At 35.6% G+C, this 22295-nt stretch overlaps 1 protein-coding gene across 15 annotated transcripts in view; it reads left to right on the top strand.

Annotated features, from left to right (window-relative positions):
* Nucleotides 1-22295, top strand: part of MLLT10 (MLLT10 histone lysine methyltransferase DOT1L cofactor) — a 208027-nt gene that overhangs the window by 85832 nt on the left and 99900 nt on the right. For 14 of the 15 annotated variants that reach the window (XM_073885578.1, XM_073885577.1, XM_025891911.2 and 11 more), the window contains 3 exons: nt 1924-2027; nt 3398-3491; nt 5312-5407. In XM_073885578.1, the coding sequence (XP_073741679.1) occupies nt 1924-2027; nt 3398-3491; nt 5312-5407 (294 nt within the window). The remainder of the gene's footprint in view (nt 1-1923; nt 2028-3397; nt 3492-5311; nt 5408-22295) is intronic. The other variant, XM_025891913.2, reaches the window with a different exon arrangement.

Here is a 22295-nt window from a genome sequence, read left to right as displayed (position 1 = left end):
GTGTTGAGTTTGATAAGTTCTTTATAGATTTTGGATACTAGCCCTTTTTCTGTATGTCATTTGCAAATATCTTCTCTCATTCTGTCGGTTGTCTTTTGGTTTTGTTGACTGTTTCTCTTGCTGTGCAAAAGCTTTTTATTTTGATGAAGTCCCAAGAGTTCATTTTTGCCCTTGCTTCCCTTTCTTTTTAATACCATCATAATTTTTAGTTTTATTGAATGGTCAAATGTTTTCTTTTCACTCTCTGCTTTCGAAGTTATTGAGAGATTGTTTAAAGACCATTGCATATTTTCTCTGAATTTTGTTATATAAAATGTTATTGTTTCAGTCTGCTCTGTCTTTTCATTTTTAAATATTCTTGATCATTTGTAGGTTAAAAAACGTATGTTACAGGGGCGCCTGGGTAGCTCAGTGGTTAAGTGTTTGCCTTCGGCTCAGGTCATGATCCCAGGGTCCTGGGATTGAGCCCCGCATTGGGCTCCCACCTCAGCGGGAAGCCTGCTTCTCCCACACCCACTCCCCCTGCTTGTGTTCCCTCTCTCGCTGTTTTGCTTGGTCAAATAAAATCTTTAAAAAAAAATGTATGTTACATTCTTCCATTGTAATTGGTACTTTCTTTTTGTAATTTGAATGGGTAGAGATGCTCTTATGCAGTGTATCTGGGTTGGTTTTGTTGTCACTTTGGATTTTACTTGTTAGAGTTATAAAATAATTTTTGTAATTCAGTTCACTCTGAGTCCTTGTTTTTCTTTTTATTTTTTTAAACATTGTTGTTTATATATTTGAGAGAGAGAGAGAGAGAGAGAGGGAGAGCACAAGCAGGGGGAGCAGTAGAGGGAGAGGGAGAAGCAGGCTCCCCCTGACACAGGACTCCATCCCAGGACTCTGAGCTGAAGGCGGATGCTTAACCAACTAAGCCACCCAGGCGCCCCTGAGTCCTTGTTTTTCAACAGAGGAGTTTAAATTAATTTACCTGACTTGATACAAGTTCTTGTAAATACTGTTGAATAGTATTATTTGGCACCTCAGTGCATAGTGGGGGAAGCCTCTCTAGGTTTAAAAAGACATGTGGTCCTGTTGAAGTTGGCTAGGTTATACCTCATTACTGTGCAGAAAGGAGTTGGTTTCTTTTTAGAAGTGTATGTAGACCTTATTTTTGTATACTCAACTTCTAGTCAGCTGATAATTTTATTCTATATACACTGATACTTGTAGATTGCCATTTATCTAATTCAGTCTTTAATGAAAAGGTGGTACTGTTGATCAGCTATTTTTACCTGGGAAAAGGACCAGATGTCAGTGAAAGTTGCTGGGAGTATTCACTGGCCAATTCTTCCTGGAGACATCTCTGACCTCCTTAGCTAAAGTGTCTTCCTCTCAGGCTCAGTATGTCAGGTTGGCAGACTGAATGACAGCCCATGTGGGATTCTTGTGAACAGCTGAAATGGCCTAAATTTTGCTCACTCACATAGGACCATCCTTCATCTCTTAGGTCCCAGCTCTCTGTGTTAAACTCCCTTAGGTATACTTATTTACAGCAGAAACGAAAAGACAAACCTCTTTTTACACTCTTATTACAAGTCAATTGAATATTGGTGAGGAAGTTTTCAGACCAAGGTATCATAGGCTTTGTCCTGGCCCCTGACCTCGGTGCCTGTGAAGATTCTTCCTATCGTGTAGGGTGTTTGAGCCTAAGGAGGACTGGGCCTTTGTGAGATCCTGCTGGGACTCTTTTCATGTCCTTGTTGTTTATGTTTTCATGTTTGTAAAAATTAGATTACTGTCAGAAAATGAATTCATGTTTTGAAGTAAAGCAGGTGAGATAGTAAACCCAATCTTGACTTCTGAAGGTAATTGTAAAATTCATTTCTATAAAGCACTTTAAGGTTTTTGCTTCATTTTGTTTATTTTCTCTATACTAAGACTTGCTACATTTGTGATGAACAAGGAAGAGAAAGCAAAGCAGCCACTGGTGCTTGCATGACCTGTAATAAACATGGATGTCGACAGGCTTTCCATGTGACATGGTAAGTATGTTTCTATCATTGGACAGAACTGAAATTCTTATATTTTGTACAAAGGAATACCTTGTAAGTTAAAGGTTTAGGTATCCAAATATTTACAGTAAATTTTATTGGAATAGTTTCTATGTTTAGATTTTCTTATTTATAATAAAGATGATTCTAATAATTGAATTTACCAGAGTGAATTTTGAATAAGTGAACTCTGGTTCTCATGTTTTATTTAGTTGCACTTTGTTTAAAATATTGGTGTTGGTTACCTAACCTTTGGTTTGTTGTTAGGACTAAAAGAGCTGATGTAGATAAACTTAGTGTAGTGCCTGAAATATTAATAAGGATTTAATGAATGATTGTTTTTCTTTGTGTTTGAAGAGGGGAAAAAGCAATCACCATCATATTCACAGTATAATAGTGGCTACTTCCTAAAAAGTTACTTAGATACTTTTCTTGGCATAAAATTTCAAGGGCAAAGATTATCCTGAAATAAAATATTCAGCATAATAGACAACAGTTCAAAATTAGAGTTTGGGAATAATCCATGTACTTGTTACTTTTAAGAAATAGTCTGTATCTAGCAGCCAGTATAGGCACATGCTTTATTTCCTGAGCTTTTAGTGTATGGATTTAAGAAGTCCATTTTAGATTCCTTTTGGGGAATGGAAAAGATTTTTGATTTTATAAATTCTGTTAATAACTTAATTTTTCAAAGATGAAAGTTCTTTTTTGGGTAGAGATATATACTAATACTACTGTAATTTTGAAATGTTAAAAGTGGCAGCTGATGCTGGTGACAGATGGACAAGATGATGATCGTAAACTTTAGCGCTTTGTGTTTTTTTAAAAAAATGAATATCATAACTTTAGGTTTTGATTCCCTTTCTTCCATTGGTTTTGACTGGAAAACACAGAAGCATTTTCCTTGTAACAGAATGTGATCTGTATCTATGGGCACATCCCATCACAAGTCATTTCACCCTTTTAGAGGACTGGACTTACTATTTGTACCTGTGATACAGATTGAAGAAGTAAAATGAAATGTTAATTATGGGGTGGGGGGTATCTTAAAGCAATTTAATGTCTGTTTGATGACATAAAACATTTGTAAGTCTTCATCCTTATTAGAGATGGATGGACCAAAAGTTTATTATAAACTACAAATATAACTTTAGAAAATACCAATCAAAGGTTGAGGTGAAATGTACTTGGTCACAGTGAGAATAAAGCCTTTCATTTTCCCCTTTTCTCCTAGGAGATGTTAAGGTTTAATTACAAATCTTACATGCTTGGAAGTGATTTTAATTTATATATACTGTAGTTTTAAGTTTAATATGTGTGTATATGTATTGTATATATATATTTTTGGCTTTTATTTTCAGTGCTCAGTTTGCTGGACTACTTTGTGAAGAAGAAGGTAATGGTGCAGATAATGTCCAATACTGTGGCTACTGTAAATACCATTTTAGTAAGCTGGTAAGAATTTATCTTGAATTTAACATTAAAATGATAACAGATAGTTTTAACAATAGAGTTGACTCTTTTATAAAAAAGGCGTAACAGCTATTCCCTTTCTCTTGATTTTTGCATGGGATTGTTTGCTTTGAATCTTCTTTACTAGGAATTAAAAGATCGAGTAATTTTTAAAGATTTCATTTCTATTAATAGTAAATAGGATACATTAGTAGAAGAAGCATGTTAGTACTTTATAATCTAACACTATTTTCATTTAATTTCATTTTTTGAAATGATTATATATTTTGTGATTTTCTGTCACTTGTTTCTCATCTTTTTGCTAATTATTCTTTCTTTTCATTTTTATTTACTAGGAGATAGTAAAACTAAAAGCTGTTTTGTAACTTCTTAGTTGACTATCTTGAGAAAAATATATTTAAATACAACTTTGGGAATATTTTAGATATTACCAGTCTTTACTGTTACATAGTCACATGGATGTTTGAGTTGGTAAAATTTGATTAGCTGTTACATATATTGTGTCCATGTTCCTTTGAAGGATCAATATTTAATGTCCTAAGTGTCTATTTTTTTAGTCTTTAATGATAACAGTTAGATGTATATGCTGAAAGTTTAAGTCTTCTTTGTTTTTCTTTAGTGTCTTTTTTTTTTTCTTTCTTAATACCTTTCCCTTGTGAGTGTGACTGTTTTTTTCTTACTTTCTTTTAAAGAAACACTATAATTAGGGGCCCCTTTCTCTTGAAATCAGCTCATGACTATTCTGGTTCATGCATATTAAAATACTTAGGGTTATGTAAATATGTTGTTTGATATTGAAGACTTTTATTTTAAGGGCTGACAAAGAATATGGAAGTGCTTTAAGAGAAATTTTGAGATAGTAAAATTGAAAATTTTGTTTCCTAGATGTGAAAAGCGTATTGGAATCTTAATTTTCTAAATAGAAGATGATGTAGAAAAAAATCTAGAAATAATGAAGATGGATTTTGAAAATTAGCAATTTTCTCATTGCTAATTATTGATTTGTTATCCGATTTGCTAGTTAGGAGAAGTCTTTAATAATTTAATAAGATTGTATAACCTCTACATTTGCATGGAATTTTAATACCTTTCATAGTCATTTTTATCTAATTTAAACTAGTTATGGTACCACTAAGTTTTAAACACCTTAAATAACTCTTGCTGTCATACTTTATTATGAAATTTTATAAGTATTTTAAATAGAAATGTGCAGTACTTTTAGTAATGCTTTGAAAAATGCATGGGTCTAATGCTGACATTTCCTTTAATTTTTTTCTTAATAAACTGCAGACACAAATTTTTAGAAAACTATGCCTTAATACTGAAAATACGAGATTAAAAGGCTTCTTGCTTTTCTTAGTGTGGCAAAAAGTAACTTCAAATATTTTCTTTTCTTCTAGTCTTGGCATCCTTCCTCAGTATGGCATTCTCTATTTTAGTTGAAATTCCTTTTCTTTTTTAAAGAAAACATTGAAAATTATAGTTGATTTCTTTAAGAGGTGGTTTTGTGACAGATAAGCTACTGCTTATTTGAAATTATAGTCTGTTTTCACACATTTTAATAAATGTACAAAAATATGGCATTAATGTTAAATTTAGGTTTAGATTTTCTTTTATAATGAATGTAATAGACAATATATATGAATGGTGTCTAAACTGGATTATATAGTTTGAAATAGTGGGAATTTTTTTTTACTTTAGTAGACATTTTTAAATACTACACACTTGGTTAAGCCTAACAAAAAATTATTTAAAATTTTTTATATACATATACATGTATGTATATATATTTTCTTTTTTAGAAAAAGAGCAAACGGGGATCTAATAGGTCATATGATCAAAGTTTAAGTGATTCTTCCTCTCACTCTCAGGATAAACATCATGAGAAAGAGAAAAAAGTAAGTGGATTTGTTGTTGCTATATATGTAGCACATCTACTTAATAGATTTTTTTTTTCCTTTTTTAGATAAAATTAAGTTCTTGATAGCTGGATGGAGACATTGAATACTGAAAATTTTTGACTAATTGAGAGTATAAAGTCAAAGAATAGGGTTAAAATAATGCCATATTTGTGAATATGTTTGTATGGCAGAACCTACTTCAGCTGAAAATTTGAAATACAAATTGAAAGCATGAGAGAGATTTCTTGCATGTGTTGCTGTGGTCATCTTGTGAAATCTTTGGGTGACTTCAGCAATAATAGTTTGTGGCTATATATTATTAACTGATTATTTCACATGTAAGTAAAAATCTCATCAGCTTTTTCACTTTATAATGGAACAGTTTTGAAATTCTGTATATTCTTGACTGTTTTTCCCCCCAGTGGTGCTAATAATAAAGCACTAAAAGCTTGCCTGATACTAATCTGTCTTTTCTGACTTACCTGTTTTCTGCTTACATTTTTATTTATTTTAAAGGATATGAGTAATTTTTAGTGAACTAATAATAAGTACTATAGTATCATTTATAGGACATAATTGCCAACATAGGAAAAAGCTACTACTGTGAATTGTTTTTAACAAAGTGAGGATAAAAAAGACTTCTTCAGTTAGAAAATAACATTACTCTTAAACAGTTGGTATAAAATAGTTTGGAACATTTTCATGTTTGTAAATACTTAGGGTTTGGGAATAGATTTGGTTTGAATATTTGTGCCTTTTTCATGGTAAACATTTTAAAAGCTTAAATTTTTAATTTTGAAATTAAATTTCCAGATGTGAGCAAAATAATAATTATAACTTTATATTCACCTTTAGAGCATTTGTTAGGTTTATATGTATGTTTTCTAAATCTTTAGGCAGCAAGTATATATATTCATCTTCTTTAATGAGGTGGTTTTGTGTTAGTGACAATTATAGGGTTCTATCTTGCTGTCTTTTGTTGTTTGGATTGCTGAAGGGAAAATGGCAGATTAGGTTTAATTAGCAGTTTTACTAAGAAGCACCGTGAGATTTTATGTAACTCTTTGAATCCACGAATGAGGGATACAGGTAGGACTCATTATAAATTGTGAGGAGAAAGTCTTCCTGATGAAATTCTTCTCTTCAGTCGTTTCATGAGCATTATCTTGTTAAAGTGTTCATGGTATGATCATATTTATCTTAATATATGCCATGTCATGATATTTTTAATGGACAATTATTAAATGTCATATAGTGTTTAATAAATACAGTGCTATTGATTATATTTATTGATTTTTTTTTTTTTTGCTCTAGGAATCAGATTTTTCATTTTAGGAGTTTTTTGCAGTTGTTGAATACTAGATAAAAACATTGTTTAGTCAAACCTGTTTAGCTATAAATTTTAGCAGTTGGTATTTTCATTAGTATTGTAAATATTATTTGCATTTTACTTTTGGCATATATAAGTTTAGTATAATTTGATTTTGTTGTCAAACTTAAAATCCATTTGTACATTTTATTTTGTAACAGTTTTTCTGATCGTTTATAAAGGCTGTGAGGTAAACATAGTATGAATTCATTATTGTTAGACTTGTTTGCTTGCCTTGGGAATATTTGGGAAAGGACTTTTTTTATTACGTTATGATGTTAAGTAAGTGATAATATAGCTGAAAAGATCGGGTATGATACACTATCTTACTCCCCATCCCTTTTTACCTCTTCTAAGATTTTAACACCTAATAGGTTTGTCTCAGATATGCTTATCATAAAATGTTGCATTGAAGCATAACACAATGCATTCAGACTTTAGTATTTTAAAATACTGTATATTACGAGCTAAATTTTGGTGGTATTGTTTATAAGATATGTTGGAGTCACTCTCCCTTTGAATTTTTTGAAATTTTGAAATATCTTGTATTATAAGTAAGTGGTGATAAAGAATATTTCTGCTAAATATTGTGCTATCCAAACCACTTATTTAAAAATGAAATAAACGATTTATAAGTTAACTTTTTATATAACTATGAGAAAATTAAAAAATACATAGTTTTTGCTTCTCAGAGAATTTCTGTGTGATCCAAGATATATTAATACTGGTTAGATATTAACTGTGAAATCCCAACAAGGAGAGAGGAAGATTTAATAGTGAGATATGACTTTGAATAAAGGACAGTTTCCATAAAAACTGAAAAATTGGCATTTTTTTTTTTTTTTTAAGGAATCAAAGTACATGTTTGAAATGAATTGAAGCTATGTAGAGGAGGGGTATAATTTCACTCATTAAACAGTTTGAATCATTAGGTATTAAGAATATCTTCTAAGATGATTAATGTTCCTTGTAAAATAGAATTTTCTTTTAAGCCTAGTATTTTTGTGTTACAGAAACACTGCCACAGAGTGAGATGTGGGCCAGGGTTAGGAAATGCAGCGATGTATCTGGCAATACGTGGTTGTATTGGGATGTTCCCAGCTTCAGAAAGGATTTTTTTCTGAAGGCTAATTTGTAGGTCTTTATTTAAAAATCAGTGGTTATTTATTACATTGAGATAATCTTGTACCAGTTCAGTTGATCTTCAGACACACCCTCTCCCCACTCATTAATGTTAACTAATCCATAATGTATTAAAAGTATAGTTCTGTACTTCTAATACTTTACAACAGAGTCACCATTAGTGACAGGATTATGTGGAAATGCATTAATTTCCAAGTGGGTATTGCCAGCGTAAATACTGTTAGCCTATGTTGGGTGGGTGTTTGTGGGAGGTAGGTTTTTCCGTTAGTGTTTTGTGAACCTCAGGGATTGACTGGACTTCCTTTCCTTTAGGACTACTCATTTTTTTGAAGAAGAGAACTGGGCTGGGGCGCCTGGGTGGCTCAGTATGTTAAGCATCTGCCTTTGGCTCAGGTCATGATCCCGGGGTCCTGGGATGGAGTCCTGCACTGAGCTCCTTGCTCAGCGGGAAGCCTGCTTCTCCCGCTCCCTCTGATGCTCCGCTGCTTGTGCTCTCCCCCCGCCCCCGTCAAATAAATAAAATCTTCAAAAAAACAAAAAAACTGGGCTATTTCTGTGGCCCTCAGAGGACTAAAACTCTCATTTCAGAGTTGTCATTACTTCTTTATGTATCTTTTTAAAACTTTTCAGCATTGAGAGTTACCTGTCGTGCCCTTCCCTTTTTTGTGTACTTTTTCCTTTTGGAAATCTTCCACTTAAGTTAAAGCTTTAAGCTTCTCTGCATGTGCAGAGGGTTAAGAGAGGGCAGGGCTCTCAGTTTAGAATGCCTGGGATGTGAGTTTGGTAGGGCTGAAGAGTGACAGGAGACTACTTCGTTAAGAAGGGGCCCGTTCCTGGGGAATTTTATAAGTGATGCCAGTTTGATTCTTCATTCTGAGGTGTTGGGCAGCCAGCCAGAAAGATTAAAATTTTTTTTAACTTTTGATTTTGCAATAATTTTAGACTTTGAGAGAAGTAGAGAAGTATTACACATTATTTCTCTGTATCACTCACCCAGATTTTCAAAATATTGACATTTTAAGCTTGTCCTCTCTCTGCTCCCCTTTGCTGTCCCACTTTCTCACTCTCTATCTAATCTTTTTCTGAATTATTACAGAATAAATTAGAAATATAATACCCCTTTAGCCTGAGTGTACTACTTTAATGTGTAGGTTTAATAAAAAATGGAATTTCCTACTTGATTACAGTACACTGATGAAAATTAGTAAATTAACATTTTTCATAGAGCTGTTAGGTAATCTGCAGGTCCTATTCAATTTTCACCCACTAATATCATCCATACTGAAGAGGGAAACTTTTTTTTCTGGTTCAGAATCCAATCCAGGATCCCACACTGCATTTAGTTTTCATGTCTTTCCAGTTTTTCAGTCTGTTCATTCTGGAGTATTTCCTCATTCTTTGTCTTTTATGACCTTGACGTCTCTGAAGCCCTGTTTTAGGTTCTTGGAGGCATTGCCTTTTTGTTTGTTTGTTTGTTTGTTTGTTTAACGAGTCATTTATTTGAGAGAGAGCATGTGTGCATGCGTGGGTGGGGGGAGGAGCAGACGGAAAGAATCTCAAGCTGATTCCCCACTGAGTGTGGAGCCTGATGTGGAGCTGGATCCCAGGACCCTGAGATCATGACCTGAACGAAATCAAGAGTCAGATGCTTAACTGACAGAGCCACCCAGGCACCCCTGCCTTCATCTTAACAATGGATTTTACAGTCACAGCCTTGCTTCAGCCTTTTCATGGAATGGTTTTCTGAGGTGGTCTAGGTTTTGTCTTTTTCTGGAAACCGTTCCTTACTCTTATATTGTTTGCTTTTTGTAGAGTATACGAATTTTCAGAACCAGCAAGTTGCCTTTCCTAATTTAGTTTATACTCCTCTGTTTTTTTTTTTTTTAAGTAAAAAATTAGATTGCACTTTCAACATACTACCTAAAAAATTACCTGGTTAAGTCATCCAATTCATTAAATACACTTTCTATTTTCTGTGTTACCTTAGGCAACAATGTTGCTAAACTTCCAGCTTCTGTATAACAGGGACCCCTTTTCCTCTAATTTTTGATTAAATTTCTCTCACTTTCTTTTATGCCCTGGATAGCAGCCACCTGGAAGGCTGTAAGGTTTCTAGTAACATCTCTTCAGTATTCATTAGGTTTTCACTCATAGTCTGAAAGTCCTTCTAGCTTTTGTCCATTGCTTATTTTCATGCAGCTTCCACAGTTTCAGGGATTTTGTTACAGTAGCATCCCATTCCTTGTAACAAATTCTGAATCAGTTACCTATTGCAGCACAACAAATTTCCCTAAAACTTAGTGGCTTAATTATAATAAACATTTATTTTCTCAGTTTCTGTGGATCTGGAATTTGGACTTAGGGTATTTCTAGCTCAAGGTCTCTCATCCAATTATAGTAAAAATTTTGGCAGGAATATAGTCATTTGAAGGCTGGATTCAGACTGGAGGATGTGCTTCCATGATGGCTTATTCACATGGCTAGCATGTTTTTGCTGGCTGAGCAAGAACCTCATTTTCTGGCTGCATTAAGTGTCCTTATGACATGGCACTAGCTTTCCCCAGGGTGAATGATCTAAGATAGAGAGCAAGGTGGAAGCTGCAGCTTTTTTTGTGATTAGCCCTGATGTTACACATTGTCTTTTTTTCCTTGTTGAATGCCTTTTTTAAAATTTTTTTTTTGTGGTAAAACATATATAAAATATTTGCCATTTTAACCACTTAAGACACTCATTTTTGCAGTATTCCATTAGTTACACAGGGCAGCCTGTTCAGTGTCGTTGGATACTACCTAGGGGCAAAGATCATGGGAAACTCTTGGAGGCTGGCTACCACACCCTGAGAATTGGGCGGATACCCTGTTTCCCATTAAATTTTCACCCACAAGTTTTAGCATCCATTGACGGTTCTACCTAAAATAGTGTTTGACAAAAGGTGATTTCTCATAATTCATTCTACATCCATTAATGGGCACTCTACTGTAAATTAGAGCTTCTCTCCCTTTCTCACTTTCTTCATCAGTAATGGGGAAGGGAAGATTCTACAGACGAAATCAGAAGTAGCCATAGATACAGGAGGAAAGTTAGAAGAGATATGTTTTGGAATTAAGGAGAAGTGTGTATTTCAGAAAGTTAGTGCTCAGCATTTAGATTGCATATGAAAGATCAGCTAATATAAGGCACAATATATGTCCTTTGGATTCAGTGCTAAAGAATTGGTTGAGAACGTGTCTCAGTGTAATGGTCAGAGGAGAAGCTAATTGAAGTTGGTAAATGAATAAAGTAGGTATGAGGAAATGTAAATCATGGGAGTATTAATTCTTTTAAAGAATCTTGGATGTCAAGAAGAGGGGAGAGATAGGACAATAACTGGAGGAATATGTGATACTAAGTTGTAGAGGTGGACAGTAAGAATACTGTGTCTTCCCATGTTGCGGGAGGAACAAGGAGAGACGCATTTAGGTGAATAACTTGGTCACCTGGATAATGAAGCAGAGAAAATCGGTATGGACAGATTCCCAAGGAGATATTGCTAGGTAGATTGGATATAAAGATAAGGAAAAGGAAACGAGTTCGTTGTTTTCACAAGTGTTTAAAGTAATGGGTCATGAGATCCAAGGTTGGATAATAGATGTAAGTGAAACTAGGGAACGGGGTCACATAGATTTGGAGAAAATGTTGGAGAAAGGGCCTAGAAGACTTAGTGAGGTCCAAGAACAAGTGCGAATGTGAATCAACTGCAAGGTATGGAGAAAGTATAGAACATGGTGGTTCAGTATTTCACTGGACTATACTGGCTTCAGCTGTTGCGGGACAAATTTCCATGGGTCTCTCACATTTGTACACATTTTGTGAATAGAGGCCTTGACTGCCTTTGTTCCGATTATCTTTTTGAAGTTGTTTTTGTAATGAACAGCCTTGGAAAATGGAGGCAACATCATTAAGAGCAAAGGGCAGATTTGCTTACAGCCATGGAAAACACAGAGATAGTATCTCTTTCTGGGATAATGACAGCAGGCCTGCTTACTGTTCAGAATTAGATTCCCTAAGCCCACGGTTCCTCTTCTGTAATGCAACCCACTATGTGTGCAAGTGTCATTTGGCCCTTTTCAAGTCATCCTGTCAGAATTGGGGTTTGGGGAGCCCATGGAGTGGCTGGCATTCTGGCTACTGCTGTTGCTGTGAGTGGTAAAGCCCTTTGTGTACAACTCAGGAGTCTTGTGTCTTCTTCAAGCATCCATGAAACTGGCAGGCTAACTTGTTAGATTGCAAGTATGATATTAGACCCATCATAATTTTTGGCACAAGATGTTATTATAGGCATATTGAAGAAGAGAGAATTGAAGTGAAAACCGCTAGAATTGAGGATGTTTGGGGATTATGAAATTTGGCCACCTAGGATTAGCCTTAGTTTGGTAACACATCCACTCTTGTGGTCAGGGCTGTTGGGATACTATGGTTGAAAGTCTTACCAACATCACGTGGAGTAGGGGTGTGTGGGTGGCTCAGTCGTTAAGCGTCTGCCTTCGGCTCAGGTCGTGATCCCAGGGTCCTGGGATTGAGCCCCGCATCGGGCTCCCTGCTCCGCGGGAAGCATGCTTCTCCCTCTCCCACTCCCCCTGCTTGTGTTCCCTCTCTCGCTGTGTCTCTATCAAATAAATAAATAAAATCTTAAAAAAAAACTTCTATCTCAGTGAAAAGACAAGCAACCCAGATTAAAGATTCTATTATATATTATGTATTGTTATATATATCTGTTTTCCTAGGAAAAAAAAACATATATGTAAAGACCACGTGGAATAGGGAAGAATTACCTAAAGAAAAAAATGGGCAGACAAAAACAAGAGATAACTATTAGTGAATGACAGAGCCAGGATTCAAGACCAAGTATTCCTGATTCCAAAGTCCATGGGTTATTTTTCAGATGTCCTTCTGACTTTTACTTGGAGGCTTAATAATCACATTTCTTTAAAAGATAAATCAGATATATTACAAAAATTAGCTTTTCTTTTGTATTAGTACAGATGGTGAAGTTTTTGCATGTTTTAAAAAGAATGCTAATGCAAAGAATCTCTTAATGAATCTTTTTCTTTTTTCCTTTTTCTTATGACTCTTATACATTGTTCCAGGATGTTCTTATTTAGACTGGTGAATGTTTGGGGGTGCCTCACTGGCTCAGTCAGTAGAGCATGTGACACTTGGTCTCGGGATTGTGAGTGCGAGCCCCACCTTGGGTATGGAGTCTACTAAAGATAAAATATTAAAAAAATGTATTAGACTGGTGAATGTTTCAGAGAAGAGATTTTTGAAGAGCTTGTAACTTAGAAAAGATAGATACCTTGTCAAAGAAGATGAAAAGTGAAAGTTAACAAGTTGGTGGGAATAACCTTTTTGAAATTTTTCTTTTTTTTTTTTTAAACACTTCATTATTCTTTTTAAATTTATTTTTACTTTTTTTATTTGTCAGAGAGAGAGAGAAAGCACACAAGCAGGGGGAGCGGCAGGCAGAGGGAGATGCAGGCTCCCCCATGAGCAAGGAGCCCTCTGTGGGACTCAATCCAGGACCCTGGGATCATGACCTGAGCCGAAGGCAGACACTTAACCAGTTGAGCCACCCAGGCGTCCCTGAAATTTTTCTTGAACTCAGATGTTGAAGACAAACATTAATATAGTGTGCATCAATTAAATGGCATGTCCATGAAATCGGATTTAATGACTAATTGAATTGGCTGAGGGCGAAGTTCTTTAGTCTATAGAGTTATCATTTTTTGTAAGGTTAAGATTGCACAAGATAAAAAGACTAAAATGCTTAAATACATTTAGGTGTTTAGAGTTAATTTCCAGCTCTCTAAAGTCATAGCGTTATGGAGATTAAGTGACTATAACAAATTGTTCTACAATAATAATACAAATATTTGTTAATATATTATCTATATTAAACTAGTTTAATTTCCTTTTTCATAGATGAAGAAATAAGGACATGAATGTTAATTAAATTTGATAAATGTTTATGAAGCATCTACTGAATTCAAGATGCCATGCTCATTTCCTAGGAAAACAGATTAAAAATTAGAGTCATACTGACACTAAACAATTTGTCCAAAATTACATATTTGGGAACATAACTGTGAGAAAACCCAGTTTGTATTTTTAAAATTTTGTGCTCTCTTCATTTGACTTTTACGTATTTCAGAAACTTAGCTATAAGCAGTGAGAGTGTTAAGAGTAAATAGGTGGAAGTTTCTGAAAAGCTCTTTACTGTATTTTATCTAATTTGATTTGCTGCTGATGTATACATACCACTAAGAACAAAGAAAGGAGGGGCGCCCGGGTGGCTCAGTTGGTTAAGCGTCTGCCTTCGGCTCAGGTCGTGATCCCAGGGTCCTGGGATCGAGCCCCACGTCGGGCTCCCTGCTCTGCGGGAAGCCTGCTTCTCCGTCTCCCACTCCCTCTGCTAAAATGGCCAATAATAGATGAAAGGAATGGGATATATTGTGCCTCAGTTTTCTCATTGCATCTAGGTGATACTAGTATTTAGTTTCATAGGGTTGTAAAAATTAAGTGAGCTAATACATGTAAAATGACTTTGCACTTCTTAAAGTGCTAATTGAAAATCTGGTTGTCCAGATAGACAACTCAATAGTATCTAAAGTGTTAGTTAATATTATTACATTTAAAATCATGATTTAAAATTGAAATGATGGGCAAAGGGGTTTTTATATAAATGAAAGATGTAGTATACAGAAGTGCGCACTTTAAATTTATTTATTTATTTATTTATTTATTTATTTTTAAAGATTTTATTTATTTGAAGAGAGAGACAGACAGCAAGAGCGGGAACACAGCAGGGGCAGAGGGAGAGGGAGAAGCAGACTCTCTGCTGAGCAGGGAGCCCGACACGGGACTTGATCCCAGGATCCTGGGATCATACCTGAGCCGAAGGCAGACGCTTAACGACTGAGCCACCCAGGTGCCCCTAAATTTATTTTAATTAGAAAAATTAATTTCACTTAAGAATTTCATTTATAAAAGGTTGGAAGAAAATTCAGGAAGATGTTACCAATTATGCCTATACCATATTTGCTTTTGCTTTTTTTTTTTTTTTTTTTACTATTTTCTGAATATTTTTTAGAGTTTGTTTTTTAAATAGTTTATATACTAGTTTATTTTTAGCTTAGGGACACCTGGGTGGCTCAGTTGGTTGTGTCCAACTCTTTTTTTTTTTTTTTTTAAAGATTTTATTTATTTATTTGACAGAGACACAGCGAGAGAGGGAACACAAGCAGGGGGAGTGGGAGAGGGAGAAGCAGGTTTCCCGCGGAGCAGGGAGCCCAATGTGGGGCTTGATCCCAGGACCCCGGGATCATGACCTGAGCCAAAGGCAGTCGCCTAACAACTGAGCCACCCAGGCGCCCCAGGTTGTGTCCAACTCTTGATTTTGGCTCAGGTCATGATCCCCGGGTTGTGGAATCAAGCACCATGTTGGGTTCTGTGCTAGGCATGGAGCCTGCTTGAGATTTATCGCTCTCCCTCTCCTTCTGCCCCTCCCCCTGCTCACGTGCACACGTGTGTGCGCCCTCTCTCTCTCAAATAAAAATCTTTAAAAAAATAAAATGTTTTAATATTACAGGGAATTTGTATGAGTAGTACAATGAACAAGTATGTAGGTTTAACCTACATTCAGCAGTTGTTGACATTTTACCACATTTGATTTATCTTCAACTTTATACATCTACGTAAAGTACAGAGACATTAAAAAAAAATTTGTCATGTATCCATTTGAGAATTAATTGCTCACATTGTGAGACTTCATCTCTAAATAGGGACATCTTCTAAGGACATCCTTCTACATTGCTGCAATGTAATTATATTACTTAGGAAATATATTAATCATGAAATCATGTACTACATTAATCATTAGCTATTAATATTAATTACAAATAATATTAATATAGCATTAATGTAAATATTTTACTTAGGAAATATAATTACTTAGGGAATGTAAATACTATCTAACATACCGTCCATATCCAAATATCTCCTTTTGTCTCAACCATGTCCTTTAATAGCTGATTAGAAAAGAAATTGACCCAGGATTCAGCAAAGTATCAGATATCGCATTTAGTTATTTCTCTTTACTATAATCTAAAACAGTCTCCAGGCTTTTCTACCTTTCATGACATTGACATTTTTGAAGAATCCAGATCAGTTGTTTTACAGAATGTCCCTCTATTGGGATTTGTATTATTTATTTAAACCTCCTGTTCAGATCCATGTTAAACATATTTGATAGAATTACCACATAAGTGGTGTATTGTTCACAGTGCATCATATCCTTTAAAAAAAAGAAAAAGAAAGATCATCATGTCATATCCTTTAGTGGGGATGTTATTTAGAAACCAGTTCTGTTTGGAGTGGGTCCCTGTTTTACAATGGACCCCTGCCTGGAAGGTTAATTTGAGATGTTACATCAGTCCTTCCCTGTAGGCCTCTTGCATTTATCCAGTATTGGTAAGTGCAAAACCCTTCATTGTTTCAGATGCTCTTCTCAGATTGGCCCCTAGTTCTTTCCAGTGGAGACTGTTGATGATTTGGGGGTTTAATTGTTTCTTCCTTCTCCCCTCACAAATACTGTTACCATGCAGTCTTCTAGTGCTTTGTCCCAACCTGCTTGTATTTTGGAGTTCATGGCAATATTCTGAACACTCGGTTTTGTTGTAAATATAATTCCATGGGTTTTGGTTTTCCTGTTTAAGTTGTTTCTTTCTATGTGGGGATTCAGAAAGATTGGGAAGCTATGCTGCTGCCACCGTATTCCCTTTCTTACTATTTTAATTTCTTAACTTTTTTAGAAGATTTATTTATTTGAGAGAGAGAGAGTGTGCAAGTGCACAGACGCACATGCACAAGTTGGGAGAAGGACAGAGGGAAAGGAAGAGAATCTTAAGCAGACCCCCCCACTGAGTGAGGAGCCAGATGTGGGGCTTGATCTCATGACCAATGAGAACACAACCTGAGCCGAAATCAAGAGTCGGACGCCTAACTGACTGAGCCACCCCGACACCCCTAATTTCTTTATTACTTTAAAAGGAGTTTTCTTTTAGTATATCTAATTTTATTGTCTGTATATAAAAATTATTGGTCTTTATATGTTGGTTTTATATGCTCCTACCTTATTTTATTGTATGAGATAGTTTTATCGCTGATTCATGATATCTATCATAGGTTCACTTAAAATTTTAAAGGGGGGTTTAACCTCAAATGATAATTTGTGACAGAAGCAGTACAAAGTAGTTTTACAAGGCTTTACTGTTTTCACCAAATCTTTTGTGTCATAGTAGCTGTATTTTATTTTTTATTTTTTTAAAGATTTATTTATTTTAGAGATTATGCACGAACGGGGGAGGGACAGAGGGAGAGTGAGAGAGAGGGGAAGCAGACTCCCTGCTGAGTGGGGATCCTGATGCGGGGCTCGATGCCAGGACCCTAAGATCATGACCTGAGCCGAAACCAAGAGTTGGACACTTGAGTGATTCAGGTGCCTCTTTAATAGCTGTATTTTAAAAGCAAGTGATTTTTTTGTTTTTCACTTTAAAAATAGGCAATATCAGGGCGTCTGGGTGGCTCAGTCGGTTAAGTGTCTGCCTGCGGCTCAGGTCATGGTTGTGGGGTCCTGGGATTGAGTCCTGCATCGGGCTCCTTGCTCAGCCAGGGAGTCAGCTTCTCCCTCTCCCCCTACCGCCCCTCAATCTGTCACTCGCTCGCTCTCAAATAAGTAAATAAAATATTTTTTATAAAAAGGCAATATCAGAAACAAACCAATCTCAAACTTTTAATTATGGCATTTCATTTAAGTGGGGAGAATGGGTGAAAATAAAAGTATGTCGTTTATAGACAGAATATATTTTGGAGGTAGCTCTCTAGCCCCTTGTCCTTCTCTGTACAAGCTTATTTCACTTCTGTGATAGTGATAATGACATGGGCCATAAATTTCTATATATATTAGTTCTACCTCCTAATTTTTTGTATTGTGTTAAAATACACATAACATAAAATTTACTATCTTAACCATTTTTAAGTGTATAGTTCAGTGTATTAAATACATTGTTGTGTGCCCATCACCACCATCCATCTGCAGAACTCTTCATCTTGTAAAACTGAAACTCTGTAGCCATTAAATAATAACTCCCCACCCCCCTACTTCCCCAGCCCCTGGCAACCACCATCTACTTTCTGTTTCTAGGAGTTTGACTACTCTAGATTCTTCTTGTAAGTGGAATCATACAGTAGCTGGCTTTTTGTGATGGGCCTGTTTCACTTAGCATACTGTCCTTAAGGTTCGTCCATGTTATTTCTTGTTAGAGTTTCCTCTTTTTTTTTTGAGGTTGGGTAATACTCTATTGTATGTATGTACTACGTTTTGCATATTTACTTGTTGATCGACACTTGGTTGCTTCCAAATTTTAGCCATTGTGAATACTATTGTGAAGATGGGTGTATAAATATCTCTTCACCCCTGCTTTCAGTTCTTTTGGGTATATACCTAGCATTGGAATTACTAAATCAGACATGGTGATTCTGTGTTTAATTTTTTGAGGAACAACGTTTTTTTCACAATGGCTATACCATTTTACATTCCTACCAATAAGGGATCCAGTTTCTCCACATTTTTACCATCACTTTGTTTTTTGTTTCTTCTCTGTAGTAGTTTTGTTACCTTCATTATCAGTTACTTGGTCTTTGGCCCCTTTGTTTATCTACCTGAGACTGATTATTATAAAGTAAGCTTTGTGTACTGATTATTGTCTGAGAATTACATTGGAGAAAAAGTGGGAGTGTATTCAAATGTAAATTTTATTGATTTAGTATGAAGTTCTAGACCAAACAGTCCAATAAAACTTTCTGCATTGATAGAAATTTTCTGTAATTGTGTTAATACAGTGGCCACTAGCCACATCTGCCTGTTAGATACTTGAAATGTGTCAAACTGAGGTAGTGAATATTTAATTTAATTTAGTTTTTAAAATTAAATAGCAGTGTGTGGCAAGTTGATACCATATTGGACAGCATGGCTTTAGAAAATAATGAGAGCCTGGTTGTTCATGTATAAGGTTTTCTGGGTAAATACAGAGTTACTTGTGTTTAAATTATAAAATGTTTTTATTCAATTTCTTACGTTTAACCATTTACTTCATCATGAAGTATATTACTCAAATATGGGAACCAAATAGGCACTAATAAGTTTTAGGTCAACCAACAGTAGGTAAGGAATTACTTTGTACTAAGTCTTTCAGGCAACAGGTAGATTGGAAAGCTTTTGTGATGAAAAATTATGAGTATAATACTAGTTTATTCTTAATTGAGAGTTCTTACGATTTGCCTCATGTCTGCCCATTATGGTTGCTTGGTAGTTTTTCCTCCTTTCACGTTCAGTAGAGGTCAGTGTCTCTGTAACTGTTATCTGAAATGGGTTGGAACCTTTTGTCCACCAAGGATGAATCTATATTGATAATGAATCTTATTATTACAACTGGATGGAACTGAAGCCAACTGCCAGATTGTCAAGGAAGTCCTCCTACCTGGAAAAGGGTTAGCAACCCACCAGGACATCATTTAGATGGCTGTCTTCTCAGCCTGGAACCATCTCCTCAAATCCTTCTCCTAATAAAGCAATAAAATAGAGGACCATTTATTTACTGCCTGATTGACCATACGGTGTACTTAATATGTTTGTTACCATTCCCACTTTCCTCAAGTTTCATTAATTGGCCTGTGATGCTCTTACCCTTCCTCTTCCAGAAAGCCGTATCTCTAACAGCATCATGTTCTTATCACCAAGCTATCATGAGCTGTGTAAGAGGTTCATGATTACCCTATTTGTAACTAGCTAGGAGACAGGAGAATCCTGGCTCAGAGATGAAGGACAGTTAATTACACAGTACTCCCAGTGACCATAGGATCAGGATTTTTGCACCATTCCCCCAAGACCCAGTTTCCGTAGGGCAACACAGAGAGGGCCATATGACATCTGCTCCTGCGGTCTGTTGCATTGCTGTAGAAGAACCCCAAGTTTAGGCATCTGAATCTTTTGTAATGGACAGTAAGCATGGCTGCCCTTTGCTCCTAAAGGAGACACTCATCTTAGTCTGTTCATTATACAAACAACCTTGAAAAGATAGTCCAAAACAACCGGTAAGTTATTGCCTCACTCGCAAGACGTGCAGAGAAAACTGTAGAGATTCGCATAAAATTGTCTCCCGACACATAACAATTCTCAAATTATCTGTTGGCTTAATAACAGTGTTTATTTTTCATTAACAACTAAGTCCAAAACAGGTGTTCTTGATTGGCAGACAGCTTTTTTCGAAGTCATGAATCAGGGAATTAGTTTCCTTCCATCTTGTGACTTAGCATTCTTTTTGATGTTGCTTCTGTGGCTGTGATGGTCATTTGCATTGATCTCTGGAAGAGAAAGGAACATGGACACTAAACTGTTGGGGCTGTTAAGGACCATGCCCAGAGGTAATTAACATCATTTTTCATTTAGGTTGCATTTGGCTAGAACGTAAAGACCACATATAACTGTAAAGGAAGCTGGGAAGTATCTTGTTCTATTCTTAGTAAGAAAAAGAAACGGGTTTGGTGAATAGCTGGCATACCTCATTTTAGCCCTTCTTTTTGTTAAGCCATATGTCATTACAAAAAATTCAGACAAGGCAGAGCATTTTAAAAATTGCAAGTAATTGGGCTCCCTGCTCAGTGGGGAACCTCCTTCTCCCTCTCCCTCCACCTTCCATTCCACTTGCTTGTGCGCGCGCGCTCTCTGTATCAAATAAATAAATAAATAAAATCTTAAATAAAAACCTCAGGTTAATTAAAAAAGAAAACCAAACACCCACTCCAGTATCCACCATTCAGAAATAGCCATCATTACTTACTAAGTAAGCTTTCTAGATGTCATTTTTATACATACATACATATATATATATATATATATATATATATATATATATATATATATATAGAAAGACTTAGGATGGTTAGATTGATAAAAGTTATTTTGTTAAGATGATGCAATGCTATTAATATTTAAAAAACATAAGTCCGATTTAGCTGGTTATATCGAAGAAAAAGAAAGTGAAGTAAAATAGGTAACATTATTGAACTTCAAATAAAATTTTCTTACCACAAGAGATGTTATTTCCTTAAATACAACTTGAAGTGTGTGTAATAAAAGATTACAAAACCAAACAAAAACATTATCTTTCCAGTTCAGATGCTCTCAGCTATAACAGAATATTGCTAAAGCAATAGGGAATTTGCTGTTTTTGCCTAAGTTTAAAGACTAGACTTTTATAAGATTGGTTAATTTGTCAGTAGCCAATCCAAGAGTGGCAGGGCATTGTTGTGTTTTTTTGTGGTTTTCTTGACTTTTCTAGGCATGATTGCCAGGTCACTGCAGTTGTTCCAAGGGTTTGTTGTAATACCTGAGCATCTGACGGCAGGAAGGGAGTACCTTATTAAGAAAGAGAACAGTGGGGGGCGCCTGGGTGGTGCAGTTAAGCAACCGACTCTTGACTCTTGGTTTCAGCTCAGGTCATGATCTCAGAGTCATGAGATCGAGCCCCATGTGGGGACCCTGTGCTCAAGCAGGAGTCTGCTTCAAGATTCTCTCCCCCTCCCCCACTTGTGTGCGAGTGCTCCCGCACTCAAATAAATAAATCTTAAAAGAGAGAAAAGAATGTTCACAGCCGTATCACAGAAAATGCCCCCTTCTAATTTATTATCCCAACCTCAACCTTTCCTAGACCTAAAGCAGCCAGTGACTGAGGAGAATAGATTTATCTTAATTGGCTCAGACACACCCATGTTCACCTCTGGGTTGGAGTATGACGCCACTTTCATGAGGATATGAGAGAGTGATTAGCCAAAGAAAATCAGGAACTTTATCTACAAGGAAGAGATTTATGTATAATTACTGTTTGGTGGCAAACTGTTATGTTCTGTTATTAACTAAATGCTTCAAAATCTGTATCAAGGCCTGCTATGAAAGCCTTAACATCCTCGTGCTGCTCTCGTTCGTTTCCTGCTATCCAGTTTGTTTTTTAAGATGTTTATGTTGTATCTTTCAGGTTTGTAAACAGTTACTTCCTCGGTTTTTTTTAGGTTTGTTTTGTATTTAAATTTGTTAGATGGTCACTACCAGTTCTTTTACCACAGCTTCTCCAGTAAGTTCTTTATATCATCTCTTAAATTGGCTGAATTTTATTGTCAAGTTTTTTTCAAGAATAAGTTCTTAGGACCTTCTCTTGAGTTTTTTCATAGTGGAACATCTTTCTTCCTTTTAGAATTTATGTATCTTGGCTGTATATAAT

The sequence above is a fragment of the Callorhinus ursinus genome, unplaced genomic scaffold, assembly GCF_003265705.2.
Source record: "Callorhinus ursinus isolate GAN/ISIS: 27379988/994484 unplaced genomic scaffold, GSC_fseal_2.0 scaffold63, whole genome shotgun sequence".
Lineage (NCBI taxonomy): Eukaryota > Metazoa > Chordata > Mammalia > Carnivora > Otariidae > Callorhinus > Callorhinus ursinus.
Note: the sequence above shows the minus strand (reverse complement) of the source record. Positions and strands in the feature narration are given on the sequence as shown.